General features: G+C 36.4%; 1 protein-coding gene across 1 annotated transcript in view; it reads right to left on the reverse strand.

The window, feature by feature from the left end:
- Positions 1-17,030, reverse strand: part of CIR1 (corepressor interacting with RBPJ, 1) — a 66,188-nt gene that overhangs the window by 20,832 nt on the left and 28,326 nt on the right. Inside the window, 6 exon segments of the mRNA XM_006878311.1 lie at positions 13,128-13,160; positions 13,163-13,208; positions 13,210-13,245; positions 14,560-14,608; positions 15,144-15,208; positions 15,298-15,308. Coding sequence (XP_006878373.1) covers positions 13,128-13,160; positions 13,163-13,208; positions 13,210-13,245; positions 14,560-14,608; positions 15,144-15,208; positions 15,298-15,308 — 240 coding nt within the window.

The raw sequence follows: 17,030 nt of genomic DNA on the forward strand, positions 1-17,030 counted from the left end.
AACTATTTGTAGTATGGCTGTATCTCAAACTTAGTACTATACAGAAAATGTAATTTGTATAAGCCCAGTTAATACTTAGTAAATTATGTTAACATTGGTTAACAAGTTTGGGATCAATGATTGTTATTGTTATTAAGTGCCATCCACTGGATTCCTACTCATAACAACACTGTATAGGGTTTCCTATGCTTTAAGTCTTCATGGGAGCAGAAAGCCTCATCTTTCTCCTGTAGAGTGGCTGGCGCGTTCAAACCACGAACACTGTGGTGATGATTTACTTCTGTATTGCAACCATGACGTTGGGTTATTGTAGTAACCTTTTCATTTCAGCAGGTTCATGCTACTGACCACCTGAGTAATATTACTGCATTAGCAGGTTAGGTCTGGTTCATCCACTCTTAGTCCTGGTACAGACCTGAACTGAACACTGGGACAAGACACGTAGTTAAAGCAAACAGAAGCAGGCTGGCATTGCCTACTGAACGTTCTCCAGCAACTCCACATCTATTATCCTACAAAATGACTGTGTAAGTTACCTGTTTGCTTCTGGGAGAAAAATATCCAGAATTTAAACTTTTGTTTATCCAGGGAAAAAATAAATAAATAAAATTTAGCTTTATCTATTTGGCAGATAATCTCACTAGAATAAATGTCTGTGTGGTACTGTAGGATAAGCACTGGACTGCTAACCACAATACTGGTGGCTAAAACTACTTACTAGCTGCTCCTTGGAAATCATGTTCACACAAGGGTCTATGAATCAGAACCAACTTAATGGCACTGAACAACTACATTAAAAAAAATTCTTATTTTCATACGCTAGAGTTTTGAATTAGTCTACAACTGTCTACTCTGCTATACAAGGGGGCTTCCGAAAGTTTATAGAAAAATTCATTATCTTTTAGTTCCATTTTTTTCCATGAACTTTTGAAGCCTGTGTGTGTGTACATATATTTGTTGTTGTTAATGCTGTCAAGTCAATTCCGACCCATAGCGACCCTGTATAGGGTTTCCGAGGAGCAACTGGTGAGCTTGAACCACCAACCTTGCAGTTCAAATGGCTTTGCAGTCTGACGCGTTAGCCCAAAGCACCACACCAGGATTCCATATATATATATCTTGTTGTTGTTGTTGTTGTTAAGTGCCGTCGAGACGATTCCGACCCACAGTGACCCTGTATAGGGTTTCTAAGGAGCAGCTGGTGAGCTTGAACTGCCAACCTTGCAGTTCAAACGGCTTTGCAGTCTGGCACATTAACCCACAACGCCACACCAGGCTTCATATATATATTCCTCCCCCTTTGGAAAAATACATTCAAAAAAAAATTCATAGGAAAATACATTTCATACAGCATTTGGAAAAATGGGAGAATGGTTTTAATTGTGCTTAAGTGCTAAATTTAAAGGCACATAAAGTAGTATTAAGACCAGTTGCTTTAACAGGGATTGTCTGATTCCATTTCTGAAATGTTCACACCAGACAAATCTGTAGAGACTGACAGTATATCCGTGATTGTCTAGGGCTGGGGAGGTGTGACGTTATGGCTAAGGAGTGTGAGGAGTGTGGGGTTTCTTTTTAAGGTATAAAAAAATGTGCCAACGTTGATTGTGGTGATGGATACACAACTCTGTGAATATACTAAAAGCCGCTAAATTGTACAGTTTAAATGGGTAAATTACATGGCATGTGAATTATATCATAAAACACTATTTTAAAAAATATCGTTTTTATGGAAAGACTGTAAATTACACAAAAGATGTTTAATTCAGGGCTTCGGACTGGTTCAGTCACGGTTGATGCAGCAACATTGAAACAAACCTGAATTTGTAACATGTGAGTGTACTGGAATGATAACTGAAACGGGAAAATTCCCAAGTTGAAGCCCTGGAACTGGAGACTTGGAAGAGGTGTATGTAGTAAGTGAACCCTTTCAGGAGCCTGATTCAGGAGATTGGTTTGCTGCCAGAACTGTGGAAAACAATACACATTCAAAGTAGCATAACTGACCACCATTTTAAAATGGGGCACAAGTGTTTCAGATTCTGATGGCTAAAAGATTTGGTTGCTATGCAATATGCATACTCTCGTTTATTTTCTACGAGGGAGATTTAAGTTTCTAGTGGGATATCTACCTGTACATTTCCCAGTTCTAGTTATGGTTCTGGTATATCCACATTTTACAAATCTAGGTTTGTTTTGTTTTTGCTTAATTGGCCATGACTAAAGCCCTGGTTTAATTTCAATATACATTAAAAATGCAAGTAACTGATAGATGTCAGGAGTCAGTAAGAATAAATGTATATTTTACATATATATATATAATTTAATATAATCTGTATATAATGGATGAAAGGCATTTAACTAAATTCTAAAATAAAAATATTTTTTAAAAAATTCAGTGACCACTGAAATGTACAAGCTTTTCTTATCATTTTTATGTATCTTGAGTGGATAAAAATTCACAAAGTTGAAGAATCTTATCAGTAGAAAAGATATTCTAAACCAGCTTAGCCCAAAGAAGCATTTTGATTGCCTAATTTAAGTTTGTAAAGGAGAAGTAAATCTTATAGCTGGTCTCTGTAAACCTCACAGCTGGAACATTCTAACAGCACCTTGCAGTCTCCAGTGATCAAAGTAAGTTACTTTATATACTAAACTAAGAATTTCATAATAGAAATAATGCAACACCAGGGGGTACAGTTATCATGAAATAATTACACTCCTGGGAGATTACAGGCACAAGGCTGTACCCCAGGGGTGTGATTATCCCATGATAACCACATTCACTGAAATTGCCTTATTGCAAAAATAATCTCTATTCACTGGTGAAACATTATTCAATAGGTGATTTTTTTAAATGAAAAGGTTTTTTTTAAAGTTTGAATCAGCAAGTGGATTAGGAAATTGGCCAGTTTATTTTTCATTGCATTCAAATTCAGAATACAACATCACTATTATTTGCTTTCCTATCTGATATAGTAGACTTTTGATTTTGTTTATGAGAAACCTTTAAGAGTTTCTATTAGCATTAGTTAGGCACTAATGCTAAATTCAGGTCAAAAGGCATTAACTGAATAAATAAATCTAAAAAATTTATTTCTATGTACAACCTTTAATTCTTCTAAAATAATGTTTTTTTTAAAACTTACAAATAAAAATAACATTATAAATAAAATTTAAGCAAAAAGATGAAACTAAAAGTCTTGGTAATCCAACCACCCAGAAATAACCACTGTTGAGATTTGCTCTATCTACTTTCAATCTTTTTTCTAAAAATACATGTCTTTCTATGTGTCTACATAAAGATATAAAGGGAAAACACAAAAAAAATGGAATCTAATGTAACTACTATTTTATAATATGCTTTTAAAATTTAAATTTAACCAAATTTTATAAACAATTTTCACATCATTTAGATATCTGGATATCACTTTTAATGGTTTCATAGTACAGTATTCTACTGCAGCAACTACTGTATAATCATTCACTTAACACTCTTTCAGTAGCTATTCAGCTAATTTTTCTAGTTTGTCTTTTTTCCTTCCTTCATTTGTTCTTTTGCTATTATAAGCAATGTTTTGCAACTAAGTCTTTGGGCATGCACATGATCCTTTCTTAAGATGAGTTCATGATGGTGTAAATAAGAAAGAATTTAAACAAACAAAAAAAGATACTGTTCTCCCCAAATTTCAATTGTTCCTAAACCCAGCTTATGCTGATGGTTTTAAACCTTGATGATGCATCAAAAACAGATTTTAATTTTCATCATCATATCTGGTATCATAGGTGGTAGAGTTACTGACCCATTTTTATAATAGTTTAATCATAGTACAGTGGTTTGCAATATTCTTATATTAGTAAGATAATTATTTAATAATTTAAAAATACCGTGTATCGATCAGTATTTGTTCTCATATTTATACCTTGCCTTTTCAGCTTGAAAAGAAGAACTAGAAATGAAATTTTCCTAGCACATTTTACTATAAAGACTAGGGCAAAAAATTAAATCTGCTAGTTATTCTCACCATGAACATCTCTTTTACAACATACCAATGACTCTTTGCTTTCTTAATAAGTTCTAATTATTCTGAAAAATATAGTATTGCAGTTCCAAGGAAAACATTAACATTGTCAACAATATCAAGTGCTATTCAATGTTTGAAAAGCCTCCATTTTAAGTTTCTTTCTTTTCAAATTATAACTAATCACATATCTTAATTGTGAAAGTAGAATACTACCTATAGTTTCATGAAATTAATGTTAACTATATTTTCATGTTTCCTTCCATTCATATATATATATATATATATAGATATATGTCATTTTTGGACTGCTAACCAGCAGGTTGGCAGTTCAAACCCACCAGCCATTCTTTGGAAATCCTATACAGCTTCACTATGAGTTGGAACCGACTGGACGGTACTTTACAACAACATAATAATAGTATAGATTCAATTTATATGATTTAATTCAGCTAACAAGTTGAGGATATTTAGATTGTTTAAGGTCTTTTTGAAAAAAGCTCTTTCAACATATTACCATGTTTCCTTTTCAGTTATACCCTTCTCCTTCCAAAAACAAACAAAATAATAAACACACATGCACAGAATATTCTGTATTATCAGTTTTGTCTACAATGGTTTTCTTAAACTTGCAGTTCACAAGCATCATCTGGGTGTGATGGGAGCTTCAGACTAGACTTAAATGGAAGTAAATATAATAAAAATATATTTGCCAATTCAGCACCTTTACATGTACAGTGAAACCAGTGAGTCAGAGCTCAATGGGACAGCCTTGTTTTCCACGTCTTGTAAATTTCCCACCTTTGACAGAGTACAGTCGGACCACCTTTCGATCACTCATTTTAGTGGAAAATATTTGAATTTTCCTTCCCTTTATAGGTTTTTGCCTTATACAGGTTCTGACTTTATCAGGTCTTACTGTACAATTCTGTGGCTTAATTACATTTAAAATAGCATTTTGTCATTTCTGTTTCCATCACCCCTAAGAGAAGCTCAGTACCCCTTAAGTAAAGAATCCTTTTCCCCACTTTCCTGCCAATCCTTGGGAACCACTAACAAACTTTGGTCTCGATACACTTGCTTATTCTAGATACTTCATATAAATGATTTCAAACATCAATTGACCAAAGACATATAGACGTATTTCTAGAGTCTCAATTCTATCCCACTGATCTACATGTAGAACATTATACCAGTACCAGACTATTTTGATTATTATAGTTTTTTTTGAGACTGGCAGGTATGAGTTCTACTTTGGTCTTTTTCAAGATATCTTTGGCTATGTGGCACCCCTTGCAGTTAGTTCCATATGAATTTGAAGATTAGCTTTTCCATTTCTGCAAAGCCTGTTGGAATTTTGAGTCTATAGATTGCTTTGGATAATACTGATCATCTTAACACAACATTTAGGCCAATCTATGGACACAAAACGTCCTTCCATTTATTTAGGTCTTCTTTCATTTCTTTCAGTAACACAGTTTTTAGTGTGCAAGTCTTTCCCCTTCCTAGTTAAATTTATTCTTGTTGCTGTTGTTAGGTGTCATCCAGTTGGCTCTGACTTGGTGAACCCATGTACATCTTCAACTGCACCATCTTCACAATTTTTGCCATGTATGAAGCTATTGTGACAATCACATCTAATCGAGGGTAAAACTTATTCCTAGCTATTTTACTCTTTTAAGTACTCTTGTATATGGAATTGTTTTATTAATTTCCTTTTCAGAATGTTCATCGCTGATGTAAACTGATGTTTGTGTGTTGATCTTCTATACTGCCACTTTGTTGAGTTTATTATCTCTAATAGCTTTTCCATGGACTTATGGGCTAGGTGTTGGGTTGTTAACTGCAACGTTGGTGGTTCAAACCCCTCAGCTGATGAGGCTGTCTGCTCCCATGAAGATTTAAAGCTTTGGAAGCCCTATATAGGGTCACTATGAGTCAGAACTACTTGATGGCCATAGATAGTAGTTTTCTTGAGGATTCTGTGGGTCTTTTATATATAGGGTTATGTCAACTGCAAAAAAGGATAGTTTCACTAGTTCCTTCCTAATTTAGGTATCTTTTATTTCTTTTTCTTGACTAACTTCTATAACTAGAACTTCTACTACAATATTGAATAGCAATGGTGAAGACCACACATCTTTGCCTTGTTCCTGATCTTACGGGAAACACTCTGTCTTAACATTCATTTAGTATGATGTTGTTGTTAAGTGCCGTCGAGTCGGTTCTGACCCATAGTGACCCTGAACAGGGTTTCCAAGGCTGTAAATCTTTACAGGAGCAGAAAGCCTCATCTTTCTCCTGCAGAACAGCGAGTAGTTTCGAACTGCTGACCTTGCGGTTCGCAGTCCAATTCATACCCACTACGCTACCAGAGCTTCTTAGTATGATGTTAGCTGTGTGTTTTTCATAAATGCCCTTTATCAGACTGAGAAATCTCCTTTCTATTCCTAACTTGTTTTGTTCATTTGTTTTTTATGGGGAGTGTAGGACAGAGGGAACTTGGGCCACTACATGCCAGCAATAAGAGCAGTAGAAGCCAATCCAGTAGCCAATCCAGAAGCCAATTCAAAGAGGATGTGATCCATCTGAACGAGGCTTAGACCTCTCTCTGGGGAGAAAGCTACAGCTGCTCAGCTGCTTGCGGCAGTTTTTTTTTTTGTTGTTGTTGTTAAACTTTTTATGGTGAACTGAGTGAGAGTTTATAGAGAAAATTATCAGTTTACATTCAATAAATGTTGTTTTTATTTAAAAAATTTTTATTTTATTGTATTCTTGCTGAAAGTTTACTACACATCAGATTAGGTTCTCATTCAACAGTTTCTACTCAAATTGTTCAATGCTTTATATTTTTTACAATGTGTGAACATTCTTATTGTTTCCATTCTGATTTTTTCAATTCCAGTGACCTAGTTTCCCTGTCCCCTTATCTTCTCATCTTTATTTGTAAAGTAATTGTTGACCATTTGGTCTCATACAGATGATCTTTTAAAGGCGCGAAGTACTCACAGGTAACATAACTTTATTCTGTGAGTCAATATGTTAGTTAGGTAAAATGGGGCCTCAAATGGTACTTTCAAGTCAAGGTTTAAAGAGTATGTCCAGGTATAAGGTAAGGGAATCCCTCCAGTCTCAACTGGTGTGGCAAGGACTTTTTTTTTAATAATTTGAGGTTCTGTACCACATTTTTCTCCCATTATGTCAGGATCCATCTGTTATAATCCTGATCAAATAGTAGGTAGTTGTAAAAATGGCGGGGGGGTTAGCATCTGACCTCCTCTGGCCTCTGGGAACAAGAATCAAGCTCAACGTCATACCAAGGTCAATTCCTATGAGGTGGAACACCTTCCAAACTCCTTTATCAATCTGATACCAACCATCCTTCCCATGACACATCTGCTTCTCTGCTGGGTTTGATAATTCATTGCAATGGCCACATTTAGAACTCAAATACTCATGATTCTGGGGTTTATTAGGGAAATTATCAAGGTATAATTCAAGATCAGAAATGCTTAGACTATAGTTGTTCTAGTTAGAAGGAGTGAATCTTTAGCCATGCCCGGAGGCACACCAAAAAGGAGCTGTGTTCCAGAAATGGTATTGGAACTACTGGATAATGAATTTTAAATAATTATATTTAGATACCTTCAACAGATTGAGAGAATGATTGAGAAAACTGCAGATGAAATCAAGGAAAAAGAAAACTTTAGAAAAATTCAGGGAAACACTTTAAGAGCAACCTGAAAAAATATAAATGAAAAATCAGAAATCATAAAAAAACAGTAGTTCCAATACCATTTCTGGTATATTTTCTGCTGTATTTGGTCATCTGTTTGAGGCACTCTGCCTTGTTTCTCATGTAAGTTTAAATTGTTTGTTGTGTCTGAGACATTGTGGTATCGTTATATTTATATTTAATCGTTGATTGTTTTTTGGTGTGTTCTCAGGCACTTAGCACCTATCTCCTGGTGGATGTAATACAGACTGGAAGTGTGAACACAGTGCTCTATTCAGTGTGTAGTATCGTTCAAAGCGGGTTCATGCATCTCCAGACAAGGGGTAGCATACCTAACATTCACTCCAGGTTGCCAACCTCCAGTCACATCCTATGCCTCTAGGTCACTGTATCACGAGATGTGTGAAAGAGCTCAAGATGACCAGGCTGCTCTCCCCACCCAGTTTCTTCTCTTTCACTGCTCTTGTTCAGCATCCTTTTTCAGTTGACACTTAATCCACTTCTGTCTTATCCTGTGCAGCTCAAGATTCCAGATCATTATCCATATATATTCCAGTTGGTCTCTCATGCTTGTTGTATAGGGTCTGCTCAGTACATCTGTCTACTCTGCCATCTTGCCCTGGAAATCTCCTGGTCTTATTTCTTAATGGTAGGGTCAAGTCTCCTTTCCGCTTCCATGAAGGCTCATGTTAAAGTCAGTGGAATGGCAAAACTGACTAGTCCCCACATCAGAGTTTCATACTTCCTATGTGTATGAAAAGATTATGACTAGAAGAGCCATATCAAGTAATTCACTATACCACAGTAGTGGTAGCTGAAAACCATCTAGTTCTGGTGTCAGGATAGATGAAGCTGTGGTTCATGTAGACTATTAGTTCTGCAGACTAATTTCTTTTCTGAGTCTTTGCTTTCCTTCTTTCTCTTTTGCACCAGATGAGTAGAGACCAATAGCTGTTTTGGTTTTGTCACTTGCAAGTTTTTCAGATCCAGACTGCTGGGGTCAGCATACACAGACCCTGGGTTGATCAGTGGCCCTGTGACATGGACGAGGTCCTCCTCAAGATAGCGAGCCATGGACCCTGAGGGCCAAAGGAAGTGACCTCCTGACATCCCGGGTTCATTGGTTTTTGCGAACTCACTGGTTGGCTATCTCTGTATAATTTTCTTTGGTCCTAATATGCTTCTAACTCCAGTAATTGTAGCTTCTGAGAAAATGGTTTCTTTTACAATGCCTCTCTTAATGCCTCCACTGTGTTGGCAATGCGTGGAGTCCTGGGTACAAATCTTTTTGAGGAACAAGCGATAGCCACCTGGGATGAATGTCAGAACTGCTCCTTATTTGATTATTCAGTTATGTTTGATCTCCATGAACAATAATGGATTTGAAACCCCTTTTTAGAGCCAAGGCAGTAAAAAGCTTCCTCAAATAATTCAGAGAGGCCAGGAACAGGTATATTGGGAATATGAGAAAAGATTTTTTAGAGAAAAACTACCCAAGGTTTGTAAATAAAGTGGAATGGTAAATTCTGGGAATGTTGGATTAGTGGATAATAGTGGCTGCCCCATTAAACTGCCTCTGAATATAATCAGTTTAACCCAGATGCTCTCCTTCCTCCTGAAAGTATATAGGAATGTGATAATTAAGAACAATGTAGCATTTCAGATATAGATAAATGAAGCCCAGTGCCTGAGATCTTGCTCACAAACAAAAGTTTGCAAAGTGTACAGAGACAGCTTGGCTCCTTTCAGGAACCTTGCTTTATGTTAAGTACCCTTGAGAAACTGCAAGTCACTGCTCTAGATCATTTAAGCCTAAAAGTTAATATATAACAGCTTGATTGAACCTTTTTTCTGTAAAAATAAAAATGTTAGATTGTTAAGAAAAACTATGAAAATATCTTAAAAGTTGTTCCTGTGAATCATTATGTCCTGCTTTGAGAATGACTAATCACATTTCAGTTCTGTATCCTGTCTTATCTAAAGAATCACATCCTCCCTTTGTGAATTACATCCTTCCTTTATAACAAATCCCTCCCTAAAAAAGAGAATAAAAGACTGAGGTAGAGTGAGTTCTGCTGCAATGCTAGGTAATATGTTTGCAGATCTGCCTACCTGCCAGCTTGCATCATATCTGTGTGTCTGTCTTTTTTGTATATATTTCGTCTCTCTCTTTCTCTATCCTTTTCACCGCCAGATCTCCCTTCTTTGTGACACCCACACTTCCTTGTCGAGGCTGGAACCCGACATAGGACCTTGACACCAGACACTACTTATCAAAATAGGATGGACATTTGTTGTTAAGTGCCATCAAGTTGGTTCCAACTGTATAGGCTTTTCAAGGAGCGGCTGGTGAGTATGAACCACTGACCATATGACTCAAACTGACCTTACAGTCCTGTGCTTATCCTACAGTGCCATACCAGTACTCCTGGATGAAAATAAGCTTTTATGAGCTATAGTATTGCGATAGACTGAAGTGTACCATGAAACTATGATCCTTAGCCTTCAAACCTAGAAAACCAACCCTCTGAAGTGTTTGGTTATGTCTAAGTTATCTGTAACTAAGAAGTATCTGTATGCCTTGTTCTATTCCTAGCTTGCGGAGTGTAATTTTTTATCATGAAAGGATATTTGATTTTATCAAATACCTTCTGGGTCAAATGAGACGATCATGTGATTATGTTTCTTTGTTCTATTAATGTGGTAGATTTTTCTAATGTTGAACTACACTTGCATTCCTGGTATAAATCTCACTTGATTTATACCAAGTTTTTAGTACATTTTTGGAGTTGATCTGAAAATATTTTGAGGATTTTTACATCTCTTTTTATAAGAGTTATGAGTCTGTAGTTTTTTTGTGGTATCTGTCTGTCTAGCTTTGGTATCAGAGTAATCCTAGCCTCCTACAATGAATTAGTTAAGTGTTCTCTCTTATATTTTGAAAAGTTAAAGAAGAATTAGGATAATTTCTTCAATAAATGTTTGGTAGAATTCTTCAGTGAAGCCATCTAGTCCCAGACTTTTCTTTTTGGGGAGATTTTTTTTTTAAGTTTTTATTGTGAGGTTTACATGGGAGAACATCAGCTTTACACTCATTCTATCGTATTTCATTTCATTGCAATGATTACAATCCCCTCCATGTATCATCCAATAACCAGAGGGTACACCACACAGGCCCGCCGCCCCCGGCCACCAGCACATAGCCCTTCTCCCTCCCTTAGTCCAGTGTCCCCAACTGCTCCATCTGGCCACGTCATCAACTCTGTGTCCATCCCTGGCATCACTGCCTCTCTGGGTAGGGTCTTGGGGAGACTTTTGATTACAGACTCAGTATCTTTACTTGTTATGGGTTAGCTGAGATTTTCTACTTCTTCTTGAGTTAATATAGGAAGTTTATGTGTTTCTAGGAATTTATTCATTTCACCTAAGCCATATAATTTATTGTTGTACAATTATTCATAATATTCTGTTATGATCCTTTTATTTTTACAGAGTCATGGAATCCACATTTTAAATGAAAACTTAAGTGATCTTTCACATTAAAGTAGTTTAGGAAACAATGGCTACAGCACCAATATTCCAAACTCAAAAACCCTGCATTCTTAGAGCCATTCAAAATCTGATTCCACCCATTTCAAGTTGACCTGGTGTGGTGCTGTTGAATCTGTATGATCAGCAGTTCACACCAACAGCTGATCCTTAGTAACCCTATACAGGGTCGCTATGAGTTGGAACTGACTTGACAATGAAAAAGAGGAAGACCCTTAATGTAATGGACTGACATAGTGGCTTCTATAATGGCCTCAAACACAGCAGCAACTGTAAAAATGGTTCCTATATGGTTGCTATAAGTCCTGATCAATTTGACACCACTTAATTGTCCAAGATAAATGTGTCATTCCAGGTTTATCCCACATATCATATTTACTTTGCTTGTTCTTTCTTCGTTTTTGGTCAATGTTTCTTTCCATTCATCTAAATCTAATAATTCTTTAAAGGTTACTTTCATCCTATCTCCTCTTTTAACTTCATGATTTAGTGTCCTGTTAGTCTCTATGAAATTCTTATATAATATGCTGGTTTTGTCTCTCTGATAGATTATAAATTGAAAGTTATTATTCTCTACTTGTTTCTTATCTGGTATGTTAGTTTCACCTTTCTGATTTGATGGTAAACTAGGGGTAGAATCCCTAAGTGCCTGAGCTTGGAACACAGACTGCAAAAAAGAAAACTTACTGGATGATATGAAGGCCGTGAAACATCAATTGCAAGAATTTTTACATTCTTTCACCATAAAGGGTAGAAATGCTAAAAATCGTACAGATTTAAATATTAATTTCATTCTACAAGGACATTTTAACTATAGTCATTGTATGACTGACATTTTACAATACAGGAAAGATATGAATATGAGAAATATCCATTTCCTCCCTATTTTTAGGTTAATTGTCTGAGTCCTGGTTTGGTGCTGTACCATAAGCACTGGACTGAAAGGTCAGTAGTTTAAACCCACCAGCTGATCCTCAGAAACGCTATACAGGTTTGTTATGAGTTGGAACCAACTCAACGGCACTCAGCAACAGCAACAACAATCTCATCAGTAGGATAAGCACAGACCTGTGAACCATCAGGTCAGTGGTTTGAGCCCACCAGCTGCTTTGTGGAAGAAAGATGAGGCATTCTGTTCCTGTAAAGATTTACAAAGCCTCAGAAACCCTACACAGGGTTGCTATGAGTTGGAACCAACTTGGTGGCACTTAACAACAACAACATTTTATATATCTTATGAGGAGCCCAGTTAGTGCCATGAGTGTATTAGGCTGCTAATCAAAAGATTGGTGGTTCCATCCCACTAGAAGCTCTGTGGGAGAAAACACTTAAGAGATCTGCTCCTGTAAAGATTGTTGTTGTTGTTATTGTGAAGTATAGGGTTTCAGAGGCTTATAAATCTTTGCAGGAGCAAAAAGCCTCATCATTCTCCAGTTGGTGGGCTTGAACTGCCACTCTTGTGTTAGTAGTCCAGTGCTTATCCTACAGAGCCACAAAGTTTCCTGTAAAGATTCCAGTCTAGAAAAAAATCCTATAGGGCTTTACTCTTCATAGGATTACTATGAGCTAGAATCAAGTTGTCAGTATACAGCAACATATTCTTTCCTCTAAAATTAATAGGGCCCTTTGCTAGAAAAAGTAAATTTAATTTTATTATACAGCATTTCAAATTCAGAATAAATGATCATTAAATTTTGGAAATGTGCCTTAGTCAAAAACAAACAAAATCCAGAGATTAAAGAAAACTGTTATTTTATCTTTCCTTGTTCATCTTCAATGTAAATGCCAAAATAAATAAACAAATCATGTTTTGTGCCTACCTGAGCCATCAGTAGGAACTGAACTTGCATTGATTCCAGAAAGACCAAACAAAGGACATTCTCTATCTGTATTGACATGGCCCCATTTGTGACATTTAATGCATCTCACATTTCGAACCTGAAAAACAGTGACCATGATTTTGGTTACAAAAATGCTAAGTATCTAATCAATTTAACTCTCTATTCCTATAAAACTGAAAAATAGCTTCATAGTTCTAAGAATATTATAAGATCTATTACTTCAACAGGCATAAAGAACTATAAAACCTATTCATTATTTCCAAAAGCCACTTACCTATTATTATGGGCATCCAGTGTGATGATTTGTGATTTAAAAATATGAAAAGAGTTTAACTCTCAATTCCTAGGTCGAGTTTCAATTAAATTACTCTCATTTTTAAAGACTGCCAAGAAAGAAACTCCTAACTATATTTAGTAATTTAATGCAGATACTAAAATCTTTTACTACAAATTCTGCTTCACAGCTAAGAAGAATCCTATTTCTTACCTTTTACTTACTTGGTGGCAATACTCATCTAACAATGTCAATAACAACAACAAAAAGATTAAATATGGCAAAAGCATGTTATGACTTATTCTTAAATTCTCTAATTTAGTAAGTTAACCTTGAAAGTTTTCATTTCCTAAAGCAGAAGCAGGCAAACATTTTTAATTTTTTGCAGGTCAAACGGTCTCTGTATAAACTACTCAATACCGCTGTTGTAGTGGGAGAGCAGGATCCCTGATGGCTCAGTGGTTAAGCATTGAGCTGTTAACCTCAAAGTTGTCGGTTCAAACCCACGATCGGCTCCATGGGATAAAGACAAGGCTGTTTGCACCTGTATAGATTTACAGTCTCGGAAACCCCATGGAGCAGTTCTACTGTGTCCGAAAGGTTTGCCAAGTTGGAATTGACTCCAAGGCAGTGGATGGATACAGGGAAAGCCAAAACAGATGTAAATGAATGAATAGGGCTGTGTTACATTAACAACAACAATTTGACCTCTGCTGAAAGTTTGTCCTGATTCTAAACTAACAGCACCTTATTCTTTTCTTGACCTTGAGAAATTCCCCCAAGTTCCTTGAAAACTACAGAGATCAATTTAACTTATAACCCTTCATCAAAGAACATTTGATTCCTATTCTTTATTAGTCTACTACATTTAATTTTTCTTTCCCTGTTCCTTCTATTGGACTCCTGGTGTGACGCTGTAGAATCAGCACTGGACTGTGAAGCACAAGGTCGGCAGTTCAAACCCACAAGTTGCTCCTAGGAAACCCTATACACAACAATATTCCTTCTGTTATTTGATATAAATGGAAATATAGCATTCCTTTCAGCTTAAATGCTTTTTGTACAATATAAAGAAATATTCATTAAATAAAAATTATTCTTATGGAGTAAAATATGGTAAAATTTCGTATCACTTGCCTGGATACCAAAGGGCTGATCTCTGATGTTCATGTCATCTTTGGCATACCTATTACATAGAGAAAATGTACAATTTATGGAAAAAAATTGAACAAACAGCAGTTAATCTGAAAAACAGTTTTATAATTCTTTCTAAGAATATTATAAAATACATTACTTCAGTAGGTATAAAAATAAAATCTATTCATTATTTCCAAAAGCTACTTAATTATTACGGGTGTCCAGGGATGTTGCTTTGGAGGCCTGGTGTGGCACTGTGGGTAAATGCGCCAGACTGCAAAGCCGTTTGAACTGCCAAGGTCAGTGGTTCAAGCTCACCAGTCGCTACTTGGAAACCCCATGAGGGTCGCTATGGGTCAGAACCGACTCAACAGCACTTAACAACAACAGGAACAAGTGTGATAAACTATGATTTAAAAATATGAAAACAATAAAAGATTATGATCAAGTAAATTAGTTGTATAGGAGGGTCATTAAAATATTTTTTAAATATTAGTTGTCTTCTCTAGTGAATAAAAAAGTATTATGAGAAACTTTTATTATATATATGTTTTGTCTTTTTTAAAAAAACAACCAGTTCTTACTTTTCTCGTGGGGCTCCTTTCTGCCATTCAAATTTGTATTCAGTCTCTCCTTCTATTTCTTCTTTCTAAAAACATTAATAGAAAATTCTTTCAATTTTTCCATAAAATTGCAATCAAATACAAGTAAATTGAAACATAAAAAGTAGAGCTTTACCTCTTTATTTTCTTGATTGCATATCAAAAATATAGGAAAAAAAGACATGACAAGTTAAAAATTTCCATATTAGTCTACTACATACACACTATACTATGATATCATGGTATTTAATTGAAATTTCTAACAACATTTGCTTTATTATTTTCACAAGACCACTGAAGAATAAAATCATTATTAAATAAGAGACAGCATTTAATAAGCATGCTAATTCCTAATTTTCAAACTTTAATTCAAACTCACCAGCTGCTTTGTGGAAAAAAGATCGGGCAGTCTGATTTTGTATACACTTTCAGCCTTAAATAGCTATAGGGCATTTCTATCCTGCCCTACAGGGCCACCAGGAGTCAGAGTCCACTCAATGGCAAAGGGAATGGATTTATCAGTCACATTTAATTAGACGAACTAAAGATATACATATATACAAAGTATCAAAGAATAGGGACACTTCTGCTAATTTTTTCTTCCCAGAGCACAAATCATGAAATATTACTTGATTATACTAATATTTTTAGGATTTTACTTGTTGTTGTTAAGTGCCATCGAGTCATTTCCTACCCATAGCGACCCCTGTATAGGGTTTCCGAGGAGCAGCTTAGTGAGCTTGAACTGCTGAACTTGCAGCAGTTCAAACGGCTTTGCAGTCTGGCGCATTAACTCAGGGCCAAACCAGGACTTGGTCTCTATTAAATACATACTATTACAGTATTTACTACCAGCTGTTCCGTGGCAGAAAGATGAGGCTTTCTGTTCCCGTAAAGATTTACAGCCTCGGAAACCCTGTAACAGGGTCGCTATGAGTCGGAACCAACTCCACGGCACATAACAACAACAATTACAGTATTTAGGAGCTCTGGTAGCGTAGTGGTTACAAGTCAGGCTACTAACCCATGGTCAGCAGTGCGAAACTACCGCTGTTCTGCCACAGAAAGATGAGGCTTTCCGCTCCCATAAAGATTTACAACCTAGAAAATCCTATGCAGGGTCGCTATGAGTCGGAACCGACTCCACGGCACACCACCACCACTACATTATAGTATTTGGAGTCCTGGTGTGACGCTGTGAGTTAATGCCCTGGACTGCAAAGTCAGTTTGAACCACAAGGTCAGCGGTTCAAGCTCATCAGCTGCTCCTTGAGCCTACGCAGGGTGACTATGGGTCAGAACTAACTCAACGGCATTTAACAACAACAACAACAATTACAGTATTTGGACTTCTGGTATGGTGCCATAGATCAGCACTGGACTGTGAACCACAAGGTCGACAGTTCAAACCTACCAGCTGCTCTTCAAAACCCTATAAAGGGTCGTGATGAGTCGGAACTGACTTGACGGCACTTAACTACAATGACAATAACATTATATATCTGGGAGCATGGTGGCTTTGTAGGATAAGACCTGGACTGCGAACTACAGGGTCCATAGTTTGAATCCACCAGCTCCTCTGAGGAAGAAAGATGAGGCTTTCTGCTCCTGCAAAGATTCACAGCCTTGGAAACCCTACACAGGGTCACTAAAAATCAGAAAAGACTTGATGGCACTTACCAACAACATGTTATTTATTAACTTATTAATAACATGTTGGTAAGTGTCGCTGAGTAGAGCCCAACACTATATTATAATAGTATTAAAGTACTGGAGTCCTGGTGTGGCACTGTAGGACAAACACTCAACTGCAAGGTCAGTTTTAACCACAAGGTTGGCAATTCAAAATCACCAGCCACTCCTCGGAAA

This window comes from Chrysochloris asiatica, unplaced genomic scaffold (genome assembly GCF_000296735.1).
Source record: "Chrysochloris asiatica unplaced genomic scaffold, ChrAsi1.0 scaffold00094, whole genome shotgun sequence".
Taxonomy (NCBI): Eukaryota; Metazoa; Chordata; class Mammalia; order Afrosoricida; family Chrysochloridae; genus Chrysochloris; species Chrysochloris asiatica.